Below are 16756 nucleotides of genomic sequence, written 5' to 3' on the forward strand. Positions count from 1 at the left end.
TAACATGGGCGCGCACAATCCTACACGCACCGATGTTACGTGCGAGATATTGTGCGGTGGTGACGATGACGAGGAATCGCCTCCGTTTGAAGGATACCTTTCCGAAAACACCTGCGACTAATGTCCCCATTTACGACGCCCGGTGTTACACCAAAATATGTGACCTGTCAGATTATGTGACCCTTCCATTAAAACATTCTCAGCCAGGAAACGGCAGTTTAGAAAAGGTTAAATATAGGCATAAAGTTCAAAATGGTTAAATTTAGGTATTAGGTTGGAGACATCTGATATTAGATGAGGGTTAAGATTAGGATTAGCATCTGGGGGTGGCCGAAATAAAGCATTTTAAGGACAGGGTCACATAATCTGATCCGTCACAGATTTTTGTGTAACACCGGTCAATTACTGTACACGCTCGCAATTGCTGTTTTTTTGTTTTGTTTTTTGCTTGTGCCCATAGAGATGTATGATTGACATCAAGACAAAACGTTACTGGCTGCAGTTCACGGTTGGACATGGATAGATGCCATAGGACTAGTATAGGTAATGTGGGGAAACGGCTGGCTCTGAGCCCTGAATAACCCCTGACCTCAGAGCTGCAGAACAGACAGGTGGACACAAGCCACCTGTGTCATATAGGCTCCAGACTTCTCGGAAGTTGGGGCTCAAGAAGCCGTCAGTAAGCTCCCTGGTCAGTTCCTGAAATGCTCAGCTGCAGTCAGTGAAAGCACAACAGTCATGCTTCATTGTCCCCTCTGCATCCTTACTGTTTATCTCATTGCAAGTACACAAAACTGACAAATACGTCGGCATATAATAGCTGCACTGCAGTGTTTTCTGAGTCCCTTCACCTCTGAAAATAACGGGCTGACATTTATACCCCTCAATGTTATCTAATACTATAAATATCCCACTCCTCAAGCACGATTTTCATGAATTGTAGCATTATGACACAAGAGCTTGTAGTCCGGCCATTTGAAAAATAAACACAACAAGCCTTTAAGTCAGGTGTTGAGCAGATATACGACTTATGTGAGTTCTAAGGTGGTGATTTATTGTCTGGGGAATATTATTGCTTGTACGGAAATAGCTGCTGTAACAAAATCTTCAACTTGAGGGGTGGGTTGTAAAATGCTGAAAACAAATACGTGTGTAAAATATACCATTTGGGGGCTCTGAATGCCTGCACTTGCATATTAACGGTATATCAAATGGTGATGTTGCGTATCAACATTTACTATCTGTCGCTGAAAATGAAAACAAGATATTGGTGCAATCGTGTTCTCAGAGGCAGCATGGCTCCACATACTGACAACCTTTCATATCTTCTCTCCATGCGCCTAGCTTTTACTATTTCATGTTGTTCATTTAGAATTTTCTTTCCAGCTTTTGCAGCTGCAGAATGCAGACCACCAGCTGCAGAATGCAGACCACTTTAAAGTCATCCTCAAAGTCGGTGGCACATTGGTTTAAACTCATTTTTTGGAAAATAGTATCTTATATCACATTTGTGCACTTTGGTCACCCGAATCAAGGTAACACAGCCCTATTATGTGCATTAAGCGCGTGGGTTCATTTGTTCTGCTACATGTAACTGAATCAGCCAAGGTGCTATGAGGACCAGAGCATCTCTACTCCTGCGGATAAAATGAGAAACTGGATTAAAAGCAAATTATATTACTATTACTGTAAATGTCAAACACCAATACACTAGGAGAACACGCTGCTTGCAGTTATTATGGCCATTACAGATTGGTCTCTGTGAAAATGTTAGCTATAGAGCAGAGGTAACATATAACCTGTGTAAGGAGGCCAATGTTTTAGGGCCAAGGTGATCAAAATCTGTTTTCACTGTGCATCATTAAAAAGCATTTGTGTTCTCATGGGAATGCTTCTAAACATGTTTAACAATTCCCAAGTACAGTTGTATCACATTATGGATCGATTCAGAATGTATTCCCTGCTAAATCTACAACGTATTGGGTGACAATCAATCATACTACCCTATACAGAAGTCAGTTGAGAGCCAAATCCCAAAGCAACAATCAACCTTCCCTAAGAGGTCTCAGAGAGCAGCATCTATGTCATGATAAATCGTAGGTGTGTTTATCGCTGTCTAAGCAGTCGTATCCAAGGATTGATCCTCTTCCAAGGCCAGCTGTCAGGCAAGAGGATCCTGTAGGTCAGTGGAACTGTATTGGAGCATTCCTTTGATGACAGATGAGGAGATTAACATGTGACCGGTCGGGTGGTAAATCCCACGGGCAGTTCGGAGATGTTAGTTACCAAGCTGAAGGACCCACACAGGATCGACCAGGGCAAGTTCAGCCCGTCACACCAAGAGAGTAACAGGGGAAGGGAAACACGTCTCTCTCTCTCTATGGAAACAGGATTCGATGTGAGAAAGGCCACGGCTTGTCAGTGTGGACTACAAAGACCCCTCGCTGTCAGACTCAAAGACTTCTCAAGTTCGGATGAGCTGTCAGCAGCTGTCTTGAAACAGACACCACAACAGGAGGGCTGGAGACCCTACCCCCCTTTCTAAAACAGGCAGGAGAGGACTTTGGAGCACATCAGGAATTTGCACACGGCAAAAGAAGAACTGCTAATATTTTCGTGTATTTTTCTTGGCCAAAATCTTTTGAGTACCATTTGGCAGCATCACATATAAGTATTGAACATTCCGCTATTTTTTCAGATTATTTTAATATAACATGGTGGTCGTTGCACATGAAGAACATTGTGTGTAACCCTAGGAGTCAGGTTGCAGGGGGTTGAGGAGTTAGTTGGAGTTGGTGTATTATGTGGGGGCATTGGGTGCTTTCTCGCTCCGCGGAGCAGGGTAGGTACCTGGAGGGCAGTCCTCTAGTGCTCCATCATTGGCCAAAGGATTATGTGACTCTGGTTACAGAGCTCCAAGGAAATAAGCTCTTGGACATCTAATCAACCAATACATTCTGGTTTTGCTATGGGCTGTTCAACTGGATGGGAAAAAAAAAAGAAAACCCCCGCAAATACATGTGGCATTTGAGTTGATATCTCCGCTGGAGCGGGCCTTCTCTTCAGCACGAGAGCAAACCTGCTGCTCTGGCATGTAAAATATAGAATATCACCAGTGGTTCAGATCCCCTATTTTATTGGCAATTGTAATCCTCAAGGATGCTAACTGGACACAATGGGCTCTGTGTTTGATGCGGGCTTAAATGGGGGAAGAGGACAGGTTGGACAGTTCCGGCTGAATGCAGTATTGATGTAGGGATGTTGTGCTATTAAGCACCAGATATACTGTGCAGCACAACCACTGTGCCTGCAAATGGAAGAATGTAGCTCCTTTTGTCGATGCGGAGGCAAGGCCACGTCTTTATCTTTCTCTGTATACCGAGATCCCCGAAGATATCGTCTGACTGCCTTATCTCCGCTGAAATAAACTGATGGCTATTTCATGCACTGTGCAAATTCTTTTCTGCCGGTTCTAGCAAAAAGCATGCCCTTTCATCACAAGACATCACTGAAGGACACCGGGGTTTTGTCAGCGAGTTGTCATTGATAGAAATGTTTCCGGCTTAACCCACTATAAAATGAACCGAATGATAAACATCACAGTAGATACCCAAAAAGGCAGCAGATTGACGTGCATATCTTTTCATACCAAAATGTGTTGTACAACATCCCTCTGTGGTTCACATAGTACAGACGTGGCTTTACAGCAGGGACCACAAAATGTTTTTATCCGTTGCCATAATGTAATTTGAAAAGGTTCAATCATAATACCTGTGTTCAGAGGAAGCAAAACAAAAGATATTTTTTTAAAAACTAAATTTGAACATTTTTTTTTTAAAAACCAAGATGAAACAGAGCACTGTCAGATTCAGTCACCAATAAAATTGTCAAAGACTGCAGTGGAGTCCATGTTGTGATACAGAAAATGAGTTTTATTCTCATGTTAATGTCTCATAACATATAAATCACATTCTTTTTAATAAAAGAAAAATGCAATCAGTACCTGGCATCTAGTCTTTCTTCCTAAAAATACAACCATTTGATGTTTTATCCCTCTTATTTTTACCATATGCTATCTACTCTGAAAAATAGCAACATTACTATTTGCTTATGCCTAGTTTTTAGCCCAATAGCCAAACTTCAGGACCAATTTTACTTTGAAAAAACTGTGCAAGAAGAGATCCCTTTTTTCAATAACTCATATAAGGAGCATTTTCTCTAATTAAAAATAAAAGGCCATCAATGAAATGTAAGGATCGCGTGTGATACATAAAAACGTGAGTTAGTTACAGTAGAAATTATAGTACCTATTCAAAGTCTACTGGAAACCTAGGAACAGTTGAATGTTTAAGTTTCACAGATAAACAAGTGCAAAACAGAAATAAAGGATAAAGTCAAAATGGATTTTGGCACATTAGATACAGGATATGGTTCCAAGAACGGGGAGAGAATTCTGTCGAATTTTTATATGTCTTGAAAAGTAAAGCAATTAAATAACAATGAAAAGTTACTAACACTTAAATGGATCCCATGAAAAATCCTTGAAGGTATTATCCTGCAGATCTGCTTTGTAGTGTCTCTTTTTTGAGTACATTGATAAGTGACTGACAACCAACCACAAAGCAAAAATCAAAAACAAAACATGCTAATACCTGCTAAGACATGACTTGACTGCTGAATGCTCCTAGGCCTAAGACCTAGTGAAAATACATTTTATTTATACACACACACACACACACACATACACACACAAATATGTACATGTGTATATACACACACATCTGTGTGTGTGCATGTGTGTGTGTGTGTGTGTGTGTGTGTGCTCAGATGTATCTGCATACGGTATCTGTTATACTCTATAATTGTCTTTAAATATGTGACAGAGATAGTATGATAGTTACACAGTGGTCTGTCTAGCCCTGGAGTGCATTCTGAGGAGTTAACCCGTTGGCCGCCACTTCGGCCTACCCTCAAAACCTCACCGTTATCGTGCGCTCTACACTGTGCTGGTCCCAGGACAGCCCCTGGGCAACTAGTCTCCGACTTGTGAAAAAAAGGCATTTCATTTTAACAACAAACCCTATCAGGGAGATCGTTACAAATGCTCTTAATTATCTGGCCAATTGACCAGAGGCTGGTTTCAGACCAGGCTTCTTCTCCAAAGGCACTTCCGAAAGGCCTGTAAACTGTACGTACACCCAGCTACTATAGAAACAAAATGCATAGAACAAACATCAATACGCTTGAGTTTTATGGCCATCACGTGTTGGCAGTCAGGTTCAGTAAGACCACAGCTACATACTGAGGAGGGTTGATATCTTTGCACTTTTGGATAAAACAAAAAATTTGAATGTGATATCTGATCTCGGCATTCCATTTCTATAGCATTGAATCCATGCTAGCATCAACAGCCATGATTAAATCTGACTAAAATTGTCTTTACAAGTTTGACAACAGTCTTGACAATCCACTCACTCACACATTCATTCATTCGTTCACTCACTCGGTTCACCTCACTCACTCTTGGTTGCCAGTCATAAAATGGATGTGTCAATCCAACAGGCGTCATTTGGTACACAGGTTCTGGGTCAGTTGTTGCTGAACTTCATTTGAGGTGTAGTTGGGTACACAGACAGAACAGTCATTCTAACAAACATTTAACACCAATACTCAGACTCATCTTTTGACTGTAAACAGATGCTTACAATGCAGCATTACGAAAAACCACCAGAAATCCTTAGGGAAGACTGAATCACCTTTAACATGAAGACCTAGTGCTACTAACCTGCTCCAGAAAACATCAGACTATAAGGAGGTTCCAATTATGAATCAACAGAACAGAAGACAAAAAGACAAACTTAGGGCCTCTACACACACACACACACACACACACACACATATATATATATATATATATATATATATATATATATACACACACACACACACACACACACACACACACATACATATATATGAATTTACACAAGCTTAGTGTAATGTACCTATTGGTATAGTGTGGAAAGTTTAGTTAGTGTTTGGAGTTGGAGTTGTAAGTCGCAGCTTGCTGTAGTGGTGGCCGGTGTCCTCTAGGGGCAGCCAAGTGGGGTCCACAGGACCTTACTTTGTTCTTGATCAACGATAGTCATGATCTGAGTGCAAATGTAGTGGAGGGTGCCACCCTGGACAATACCTGTAGGCAGAAATGATGCATTAAAAATAAGGTCTGCAACACCTCAACGTACATAATAATGGACGGACGGTCATCATATACTTACCTGTGAAGAATTTGCTATATTCTTGCTCTATCTTCTGTGCACTTTCAAATTGCTCCTTGGAATGTTTTTGAGATACTTTGTCCCGCAGATACACTGGATCTTTCTGTTCCCTATGTAAAGACAGAGGCAACGAACAAGTGTAAGACAACTTTCCTCCATAGTGACAAGTGAACTGTCCTCTGTGATAAAGTTTCTCTCTTTCAATGTGTCTCTTGACAGAAACATGGGAAAGCACAACCAGTCTTCAACAAAACCCTGGTCGAGTTCATCTGTGGCAACTAAGACACTGCTGGTACAGAGGTCCTGTTCTATCATGGATTACTTGGACAGGATTAAATGGTAAAATGTTGAATTGACCAGCTGCACCGGCTGATAATGTTATTTTTTTAACTTGGGTCTGATGAAGAATTCTTTCCAGATCATAGGTTATGTTTCCGTCCAGACCACAGGTTATGCTGGGAGGGCAGGAAGTCCTTCCCAATACATAATGCTTTCTGTAGACATCCAAGGATTCTTTTCAATATGGCACAAAGCCAGGTGACCAAATTAATCCTAACCACAAAAAAAACTTCATTCAACACAATGAAGAACACAAAGAATTACTAATGAAAAACTGCAAGCCAGCAAATGCGGAAAAAACACATTTCAGTATTTGCACTGCTGACCTGACATTAAAGAGAAAATGTTGCTGCAAAAAAAAAGAAGAGGGCTAGCCTCACCAGCTGTTTGGGATTATGCAAGTGGGTGTGTGTGCTTTGACAGATGCACTGGAGGGTGTGTAATAAGCTGGATAGTGTGAAGGCTTCTGCTGCTGCATCAGCAGCACAGGATGGACACACAAGCCCACTCTCACCCATGTACGCATGCAAACACATGCATGCATACATGCACACACACATGCGCATGCATGCACGCACACACACACAGGGTGGGGAATTTTATATCTGTAATTACAACCCAGTTTGCCGTCTCTTTTCCATGGATCTAACACCCCACACCTCCATTCGCCACATGCCTGCTCACCAAACCTTTGTGCTCCATAAGAGTACTTAACATTATGGATATGATTTGGATTGTGATATTAAAGATAATAATGTTAAATGGAACATGACGCTGTCATATTGTCACACCAAGCACAGACACACAGACTTTTAAAAGGAGGCCATTGTTTGAATAGAGGAGACATTGTTATTAAATATTGTGTTTTTTAATGTTTAAATAATTTGAATAAAATGTTCACCCACACGTTTGCAAATAAATTAGTGGTCTGCATGTCCTTCACTGGCACACAACGTTTACATTTCTTGCAGCTATGCTGCATAACATCCTTAGGCTCACCTTTGGCATCTATGTAAATAAATACAAGAAGTTCCCAAATACAAGAAGGCACGTTTTTCCTTGGCACCAAGGCATGCTGTGACATATCTCCCCCAACCCCCTCCAACCCCCGCCGCCACCTGGCAATCAGCTCGCCTATGGGGGATCTCGAGTAGCCACAATTGGATGATATAAAAATAGAAACGATCAAGGCGTCCGGGTAGCATAGCAGTCTATTCCGTTGCCTACCAACACGGGGATTGCCGGTTCGAATCCCAGCGTTACCTCCGGCTTGGTCAGGCGTCCCTACAGACACAAATGGCCGTGTCTGCAGGTGGGAAGCCGGATGTGGGTATGTCGCTGGTTGCTGCATTAGTGCCCCCTCTGGTTGATCGGGGCGCCTGTTCGGGGGAGGGGGAACTGGAGGGAATAGCGCGATCCTCCCATGCGCTACATCCCCCTGGCGAAATTCCTCACTGTCAGGTGAAAAGAAGCGGCTGGCGACTCCATATGTATCGGAGGAGACATGTGGTAGTCTGCAGCCCTCCCCGGATCGGCAGAGGGGGTGGAGCAGTGACCGGGACGGCTCAGTAGAGTGGGTTCTCATCTCATCTCATCTCATCATCAGCTGTTTCTCCAGGGTCAGGTCGCGGTGGCAGCAAGCCAAGTAGGGCACGTCCCTCTCCCTAGCAACGCTCTCTAGCGCCTCCTCGGGGGTCCGTGTTTCCAGGCCAGAACATTAATGTAATGTAATGTTTGTAAGAGTGGGGTAATTGGCCAAATTCAATTGGAGAGAAAAGGGGGTAATTAAATAAATAAATAGAGCCAATCACCCAACCCTAGTATAGGTACAATAGGGTGCATTGTGTAGACCAACACAACACACTTCAGCCTACTTTAAGTTCTATTTTTTTTAAAAATGCTAATAATGAATATTGTGGTATAAACTGCCCTAACACAAGGCGCTTTACCTACTGTGCTACCAAAACATTAATTATTGTAGTGGCATGAATATTGAATGAATTTAATATTGAATGAATATTGTGGTAGCACAGTAGGTAGAGTGCCTTGTGTTAGGGCTGCTTATACTTTTGAGTATGGTACTGATACTGCCAAAGTAAGAGGTTCGATTCCCACTGAGGCTTTCAATACTGTATGTGATATAGTCATTTAATGTAAAGCACTCTGCGTCCAAAAACTAGAGGAAGTGCTATAGAAAGGCAGTCATTTCATTTCATCCATTGAGTTGTGATCGGTGTGAAGAGCACAGTTGCCTGTCAGTCTGCTTGCTTGCCTGCCTGCCTGCCTGCCTGTCTTACTCAACAACAGATTGCATTTTGAATGTGGAAATGTAATAACAGAAAAAACAACAAACTTTAAATTTGGAGAGTGTGAGTAAAGACAAGTTAGGGCCTCTTAGTGATAAAAGCCAGATCCTAACTAAATTCGACAGTGGTTACAGAAGAGGGAGAGACAGATTTTTTTGCGTGCAAACGGTGCAGAACGATTCTAAAATAAAAACGTAACTAGTTTGAGTTATTCATGGGATGGGACAGGACATGATTCACAATTGCCAACACGTGAAAACACTGGAAAAAACACAGAGGGAGTTACCATACTGGGACACGGGAGGCTTCTTGACGGTAATGGCTAGCACAAGAGCTACATTTCACGATTGTGTAGCCCTCCACTATACAAAGACATTCCCCCAAAACAGCATTCATAGCTGTCACCGAAGTTTTTGAATGGGTACAGAACTTTTCAAGCTACGTACAGCAAAATTCACTTAAGCCGCTGTCATATATGAACAGAAACACAAACTGTAAAATGATGGTGGCCTTTCCTGAATTACATTAGGCTAGTGAGGCAAGAATGGTACTTACTTGATTTGCTTGGCATTTTTGTAACGGATGAAGACAACAATGGGATAGATGTGAACGCTGTGCAGTCTTTCAATAGCATGGGAGGCAATTTCAAGCAAACAGTGACAGTCCTGTTTCCATCAAAACAATAAGGCAACAAAACATATAAGGATACTTCCTGATGCAAAATTTGCCCTTTTAATATTCACAAAAAGATAAGTGTTATTAACATTTATTGTCACAGAGACCAACTTTGCTGTTCTTGTACTAACAACTAAGATTAAATCCTCCTAATCTACTACTACCAGCATCAGTTTATCTAAAACACGATCAGAGATAAAAGACAAAAACAGACTACTTCAGTTTGCTGGCTAAAATCTGATAAGAAACGACTAGAAATAGACCGGTACCTTTTCTGCTATTTCCTTGATGGAGGCAACAGTGGTCACATCAAAATGGCCGCTCCTGCGTTTGTAGTCAATGAAGAGACAGTCCTTGACACCCCGCTCAATGGCTTGTTGAGATGCCTTCATCACCTCTGAGAACACATCAGGGAAGGTATGAATGTGACAAAACCATCCTCTAGGACTTCTTTCTTTTCATCCCAGTTCAAAAAAAAAAAGAATCCGAATACAGATAGTTGTGGTATTAATCACAGGGATAAGAGAATTAAAATAATGTATCACAATTTACAGGACAGTGCAAAAAAAAGGGAAGAAAGCCTTGGTGATTTAATATTCTTGACATCTACACTATATCAATTATTACACCTTTGCTTGTACTATAGCTAGTCCAGATATATAGATATAGCTAAGTATCCAGTTTAAGTAAGTAGTATAGCACCTTTCACAGAGCAAAGTCCCAAAGTGCTTCACAAGAGTAAAATTGTCAAAAATAAGACCATAAAAACAGTAAAAAAAGAAACAAACAGTAAGACATAAACAACAAAAGACCTTAAAAACATCTAAAAATTACAAACACTAGACAGCACGAGGTGAGACAAAGGCCAATTTGAATAAACTAGTCTTCAGCTGTTTTTTAAAGGCATCAAAGGGGCCGCAGATCGTATGTCTATAGGAAGAGCTTTAAGTAAAACAAAAATATCATTACCCTGATCCTATGATATAGTTCTTAAACCAAAGGGTCTTAGAGTTGATTGAGGTTGGTGAGTCCAATAACTGCAAGGAGATGTAAACTGAACCCTTTCTTTTCAGTGTTACCATCCATAGGTAGATATTATGTTTAAAAGACCGTAAAGCTTTGAGGTATCAGCAAACTAAAATGAGGTGAGTTCTTACAACCTTCTTCCCACAGCTCAAAATCCATGACTAAGAAAAACTTCAGCTATTTTTCATAAATGAATTATTTCAATAGGTTTGCCTATGAATAAAGAATACATAAATGAGTGCTGGGACAGATTGTTCTTGCCGAAAATTATCTGCTATTTAAAAAAAAGGAAGAAAAAAAAAGGTCCTTTACATTGTAGTCATTCAGTTTGGGCAGCTGACAAACATCTCAACATCTACTCACCTGGTACACATCTGCAGAACTTCCCTGGAGACTCTTTAACCAGTATGTCCTTGACCGGGTCAGTAAGTGGCCCAAGGATCAGTACCGGTCTTGGGGAGGTGCACTCCACCTTCTGGACCCGCTGGTATGCTAGGCTCACACAGTCTGAAAAATCAAACACAGCAAACACAGGTTATGAGAAGTTATACTTTTATGAGTAATTCATAACAAATCTGTCATAATGGAACAAGAGACAAAGGGAGAATGAAAACGGGGGAAAACGGAGACAGAGAGAGTCTGCACACCTAAGAATCTAATAAATAAAATCTGTTTTGCAAAAATGTCTTTGCTGTCATCTTCATTGTTTCCTAATCATTGTAATTATGGACAAAGATAAATGATAACCATTTCATGGACAATAATAACACTATCAACAATATGAACGATGTGGTAACTGGGTTTAACACATTTTTTGTAAGTGTGTGGCCAAAATTGGCAGAAGAAATCGATGATTCACAGCCAAAAGAGGTGGGGGCTATTGAGGATTATGGAGATAGAATTCAAAGCTCGATCTTTCTGACAGCAGTAGAAGGAAAGGAAATCATTAAAATTGTTAACAAGAGTAAGAACCAAACGTCGACTGACTGGAATGGAACTGATATGACTTTGGTTAAAGTCATGATGGTATTGTAAACCCACTGACTTACATCTGCAAAAAATGGTTGTCATCTGCAAATAAAATGAATTTCAATTGCAGATGACACAGTCATTTTTTGTTCTGGGGAGAATTTACAGGCGCTTTTGGAGTTGATCACAGCTGAAATTAAAAAGTAAAAAATGTGGTTTGACAGAAACAAATGATCATTACGTTTGAACAAAACTAAGTTTATGTTATTTGGAAATCGTAAAATAGACGCACAAGTAGAAGTAATGATCAACAATGTTAAACATTGAAATAGTATATGAAAATAAATTTCTGGGTGTGATACATGGCCATAAAATCTGCTGGAAACTTAATATAAGATTTGTGAGAACAAAAATGGCAAGGAGCAATGGAGTTCTGGGAAAGACAAGGCACATTCAGGATCTTAAAGCATTGTACATTCTGTTTTGTTCACTTGTATTGCCATATTTGAATTACGGTGTGGAGGTATGGGGGAAAACACCTACAAAAGCAACCTACAATCGTTATGTGTACTACAAAAAAGAGCAATGACAATAGTAAACAATGTAAGATATTGGGAACACACTAAAAAAAATTTAAATTCACAGGCTATGACATTCATGGACCTGGTAGAATTTAAGACTGCACAAATGCTGTACAAAGCAAGATATAATCTACTTCCTAGTAACATACAACAACTGTTCTCAGATAGAGGGGGGGGGGGGTACAATTTAAGAGGAAAACTGAATTTTAAGAAACACTGTGTTCATACCACTCGCAAAAGTACTGTGTATTTGAAATTATGGGGTGTTTGTGGAATGGTTTAGATGAAGAACTCAAGGAAACCACAAGTTTAAATCAATTCAAAAAGAGGTACAAAAAAATTTGTTTTAAAGAGGTACAAGAATGAGGAGGCAGTTTTGCTTCTCTCATGACCATGACACCCATGGTGGATGCTGTTATTGTTGTTTTTAGAAATCATTGTTATTGGGGTTTTTTGTTTATTTATTTTTGTTGTTTTTATTTTTTTACTGCTTTTATAGTTTTTTATTGAGTATATTTTTTCATTGAGATAAATATTGAGAATGACATATGCCCAATTTATACTCCAAATGTCAGCTAGCAGACAGATGTCTCTCGACAATTTTGATGACATGAGAGACACTTTTTGTGTCTCCCAGGGCTGTCGTGTACACGACACATTTTCTTATGTCGGCTAGCCAACATTTGGAGCATAAATTGGGCTATACTCTGATGTGTGAAAACTAAGTTTATTATTTAGGTTTATTAATTGAGCATTAGAAAGGGGGCAGGAAATTATAAGTAGTGACTTCCTCCTGCTCCTTTTCAAACATATATTTGTTAGATTCTCTATTGAGAATTCTTGTTGAATTCTTTTGGTTTTATTTTTATAATTTGTTGGTTTTTTTGTTTGCTTTTTAATTCATGCTTGGTCATTTTTTTTCCTTTACTTTGCATGTTCGAAATAAAGACATTTGATTTGATCATTTTAATACAAAATAAAATGCCTGTTTTTTTTTTCTCCTCACCATCTAGGAAGGGGATGGAGTCTGTGCTGACGGCGTCCAGAGCCACCATCTCTTTGCTGTCTTTGGAACTGCTACGTTTGTGTTTCTGTCTCCTCCTAAAGAAGGACCTGCGGGCTGCTGCAGATAGGGTCTTACTGGAGGCATCTTCCTTCATGTCTGTCACACTGTGTCTGCGGTAGAACTCCTGGTCCATCCTAAATCATACACACACACACACACACACACACACACATGCAGATAATTATCTTTCTAGATGAAATAAAAACACAGAAGAAGGATACGTGTGCATGTGTCTGTGTGTCAGCGTATCAACCTAAGATGTCACTTGAAAGGTTTGTTGTCCAAGTATCTGAGGAAAAATTTTAAGAATAATGGTGAGGTCCAAGATAAGGGGTAATGCATTGAATGTAAGTCACAGGGATGCTCTTGCTGGCATAACAACAAAATAAGGGGCAGTTTATTCACCAGGTATGTTGGTGTCATAAGTGCACAGACATACTGAGAAGAGTTTTCCGAAAAACATACCATAAAAATAAAAATATACTGACGAAAGGCAGGTAAAAAGGGCCTAGGGCCCTGACCTATGTACATACAGTGCCAAAGGATGATTTAGGAAAATAAGAATACACTGTACACAATGATTAACATATATTAATTTTCAAGGCTCACTCAAAATGATAGAAGAATGGCATACAGGTCGGCCGCTGCTGGAGTGGAAAGAATTTTAAAATGAGTCTAGTGTGAAGATGTGCACGCGGGTGCATTATTGTTAATTTTGTCAGCTAGTTTTTATAGTCCTGTGTCAAATGTCCTTGATAGGTTTTATCATATTTAGTCAACCTCATCCTGTTTTTGTTAAGTCAAGTTTTAGTCGACTAAAAGTCTGGGCATTTTAGTCTTATGTTAATCAAAGAAAACCATAACTGTTTGTAGTCCATTTCCAAAACAAACAATTAATTAATTAATTAATGACGAATAATAATAATAATAATAACAATAATAAAATTAGCAATAAATTAATACATTTAAAGTTTTAGTCAATGAAAACTGTTGGACATTTTATTCTTTTTTAGTCATCAGATTATATTGAACTTTTCAGTCAATCTAGTCTAGCCAAAACCAATAATTTTTTGTCATTTTACTCAAACTTATTTCACAGAAGATTTTATCTCATCATTATCTGATGAAAAACAGAGGTAGGCTATAAAACATACATAATGCAACACCACCACCTTACTGGTTGGCTTGCTAGAAAGAGAAAAAAAAAAAACAAGCTACCATTACCACCAAGACATTAAACTACTTCAGTTTCTTTGTGGTGAAATATGCAGCACTCGAAAAACTGGACGTTATAATGACTAATGACAATTCGAAAACTTTGAGCTCCACTGGCGAATTTTTGCTAGCTACTTAAATGTTGTCTTTTGTCTGACATTATTAGTTGATGCCGCACACGTCAGTTAACCACATACATACATACATCATCCTCTAACGCTGATTTATTCGTCCGTCTCATAAAAGCAGCTCCAGTCTACCTGCTAGCTTCAGCACGGAGGGTAGGTTTGTTTTAAAACCAGCGTAGCAGGAGTGGGTGGTGGCTTGCTGGTCACTCCTTGTTAATATTAACAGCTGTCTCCGTGTCTCAATGGAAAACAAAGCGAGCGCTCCTAGAAGCTGAAGCAGAAACTGTGGTAGGAAGCCAGCCTGAGCCACTAACTGCTGTAAAGTGACTGAAAGTAAATTTAGAAAAAAAGGGGAAAAAAACAGTCTATAATATTTTGTCTCCTATTTTTGCTGACGAGATTTTGTGAGATTTGGTAGTTTTTATTTTTTAAACTATATTTTTGTCTTGTCTTTTTTCATCAACAATATTCCATGATGATTAGTCACAGTTAATGTTTAATGACGTCGGTGCTATCTCGCCATTGTCTCGTCATGGAAAAAAGGTCGTTAAACATATTTAGTCATAGTTTTCGTTAACGAAACTAACACTTGGTGCATGCAAGAATGCGCGCGCGCCTGCGTGTGTATGTGTGTGTGTGTGTGTGTGCGTGCGCGCGTGCATCCTTGTTCATTGTGTGTTCTCAACTCACATGTACTTGCTGGGGATCTGGCCCCTCTGGATCTGCTGTGCGTTCTCGTCCAGTTGCCAGGCCATCCAGGTCCCAAAGCTGCCCTTTGGTAGGGATTCATCCACATACAGGATGTCATCCTTCTTAAAACTAAGGTCCCCCTCGGCTTCGCCCGACCGCTCGTAAAGTGCTCTGGCGAGGGAGACAGAGGGAGGGAGAGCATGAGAGAGAGCGAGAGGAGAGAGATGTAAAGTTGTGAGAGGGACGACGGGAAAAAGTGAAAGAGGGAAAAAGTGGATCAGGAGAGACAGTGATGTATGGATCAAGAGAGATGTGAAGAAAAAGAGACCGTGGGGGGTGGGGTGGGGGTTAGAGAGAAAGCGAGTCAAGGGTGAGCTAATCCATCTACGGTTTAAGCCTGCATTTACTTGGAGGCTCGTAAGTCATTCCCAGGCCGCCTATCTGTGACAGCCGGGCAGGCTGTATGTATTTACTGCAGATGACATCACAAGCCCACTTGCCTATATGACAAGTGACTGCAGCAGCTGCTGTGACACACCCAAACAGGCTTGGAACAATAAAAACATGACTGTTTTAGAGTTTCCCTTTCCTCTCCATACGCGCGCGCGCGCGCACACACACACACACACACACACACACACACACACACACACACACACACACACACACACACACACACACACACACACACACACACACACACACACACACACACACTAATATTCCTAAGGGCCTGAAACACAATGAGCACAAACTGGAATGTAGCATAGTGTCTAGCGTGCAGTGAATAGACAGATCAGATGAACCAATTTGTGCCGCGATTAGCATCTTTACAGTGAGACAGCGGATCGGGATGTAATTTGCTAGATGACAAAGATTTCAGCTTCTCTGTGGTGTGATCCAATCAGGGGTCTATATATAGCAACGGACAGAGGGGGACAGAGGGGAGGGTTGCATGAGGAAAACTGCCACGGTCCTTTATATGCGGCTGTCACACAATCACACCAAACAAGGGTGCTTGCATATGCATTTGTACCTGATATAAAAGCCATCTCCTGGAGTGTCTTTGAGCATGTTGAAGTCATCTGGGCAATGCTGCACTTTAAGCGAGACCGTCTCTGCTGGCTTTAGCATTTCCACATACACCTCCTCTGCCGTCTTGTTCTTCATACTCACTGAGTTGTACTGAGCAACAGAGGAGAGCTAAAATGAGTTGGAGTAAGAGTGAAATTCATGACCTGGCTTACAAAGAAAACGCCTGTGTGCCACAATGTGAGAACAAGAGAACGGGTGAGCGGGAAAAGCTGAGATGGATTTAGCGAGTTTCTGCCCTCATCTGCGAAACCATTTACAAGGTCCAGGAGGGGTCTTCACGATAAATGGCAACATTTCCTCAGATCTCTCAGCTGTTTGAGAGTATCTTGGTATTGATTTGTGCCAGGCAGGGGGGCAGCCAGAGAATAGGGCGGGAGATGGAGAGAGA

General features: G+C 40.7%; 1 protein-coding gene across 3 annotated transcripts in view; it reads right to left on the reverse strand.

The window, feature by feature from the left end:
- Window positions 1-5921: 5921 nt before the first annotated feature.
- dlg5a (discs, large homolog 5a (Drosophila)) overlaps window positions 5922-16756 on the reverse strand; it is a 52941-nt gene continuing 42106 nt past the window's right edge. For all 3 annotated transcript variants that reach the window (XM_056291365.1, XM_056291366.1, XM_056291364.1), the window contains exons 26-33: window positions 16310-16458; window positions 15274-15444; window positions 13181-13374; window positions 10988-11131; window positions 9868-9995; window positions 9479-9588; window positions 6279-6388; window positions 5922-6193 (exon numbers count right to left, since the gene is read on the reverse strand). In XM_056291365.1, the coding sequence (XP_056147340.1) occupies window positions 6090-6193; window positions 6279-6388; window positions 9479-9588; window positions 9868-9995; window positions 10988-11131; window positions 13181-13374; window positions 15274-15444; window positions 16310-16458 (1110 nt within the window). In that variant the 3' untranslated portion in view covers window positions 5922-6089. The remainder of the gene's footprint in view (window positions 6194-6278; window positions 6389-9478; window positions 9589-9867; window positions 9996-10987; window positions 11132-13180; window positions 13375-15273; window positions 15445-16309; window positions 16459-16756) is intronic.

The sequence above is a fragment of the Lampris incognitus genome, chromosome 13 (genome assembly GCF_029633865.1).
Source record: "Lampris incognitus isolate fLamInc1 chromosome 13, fLamInc1.hap2, whole genome shotgun sequence".
NCBI classification, from domain to species: Eukaryota; Metazoa; Chordata; class Actinopteri; order Lampriformes; family Lampridae; genus Lampris; species Lampris incognitus.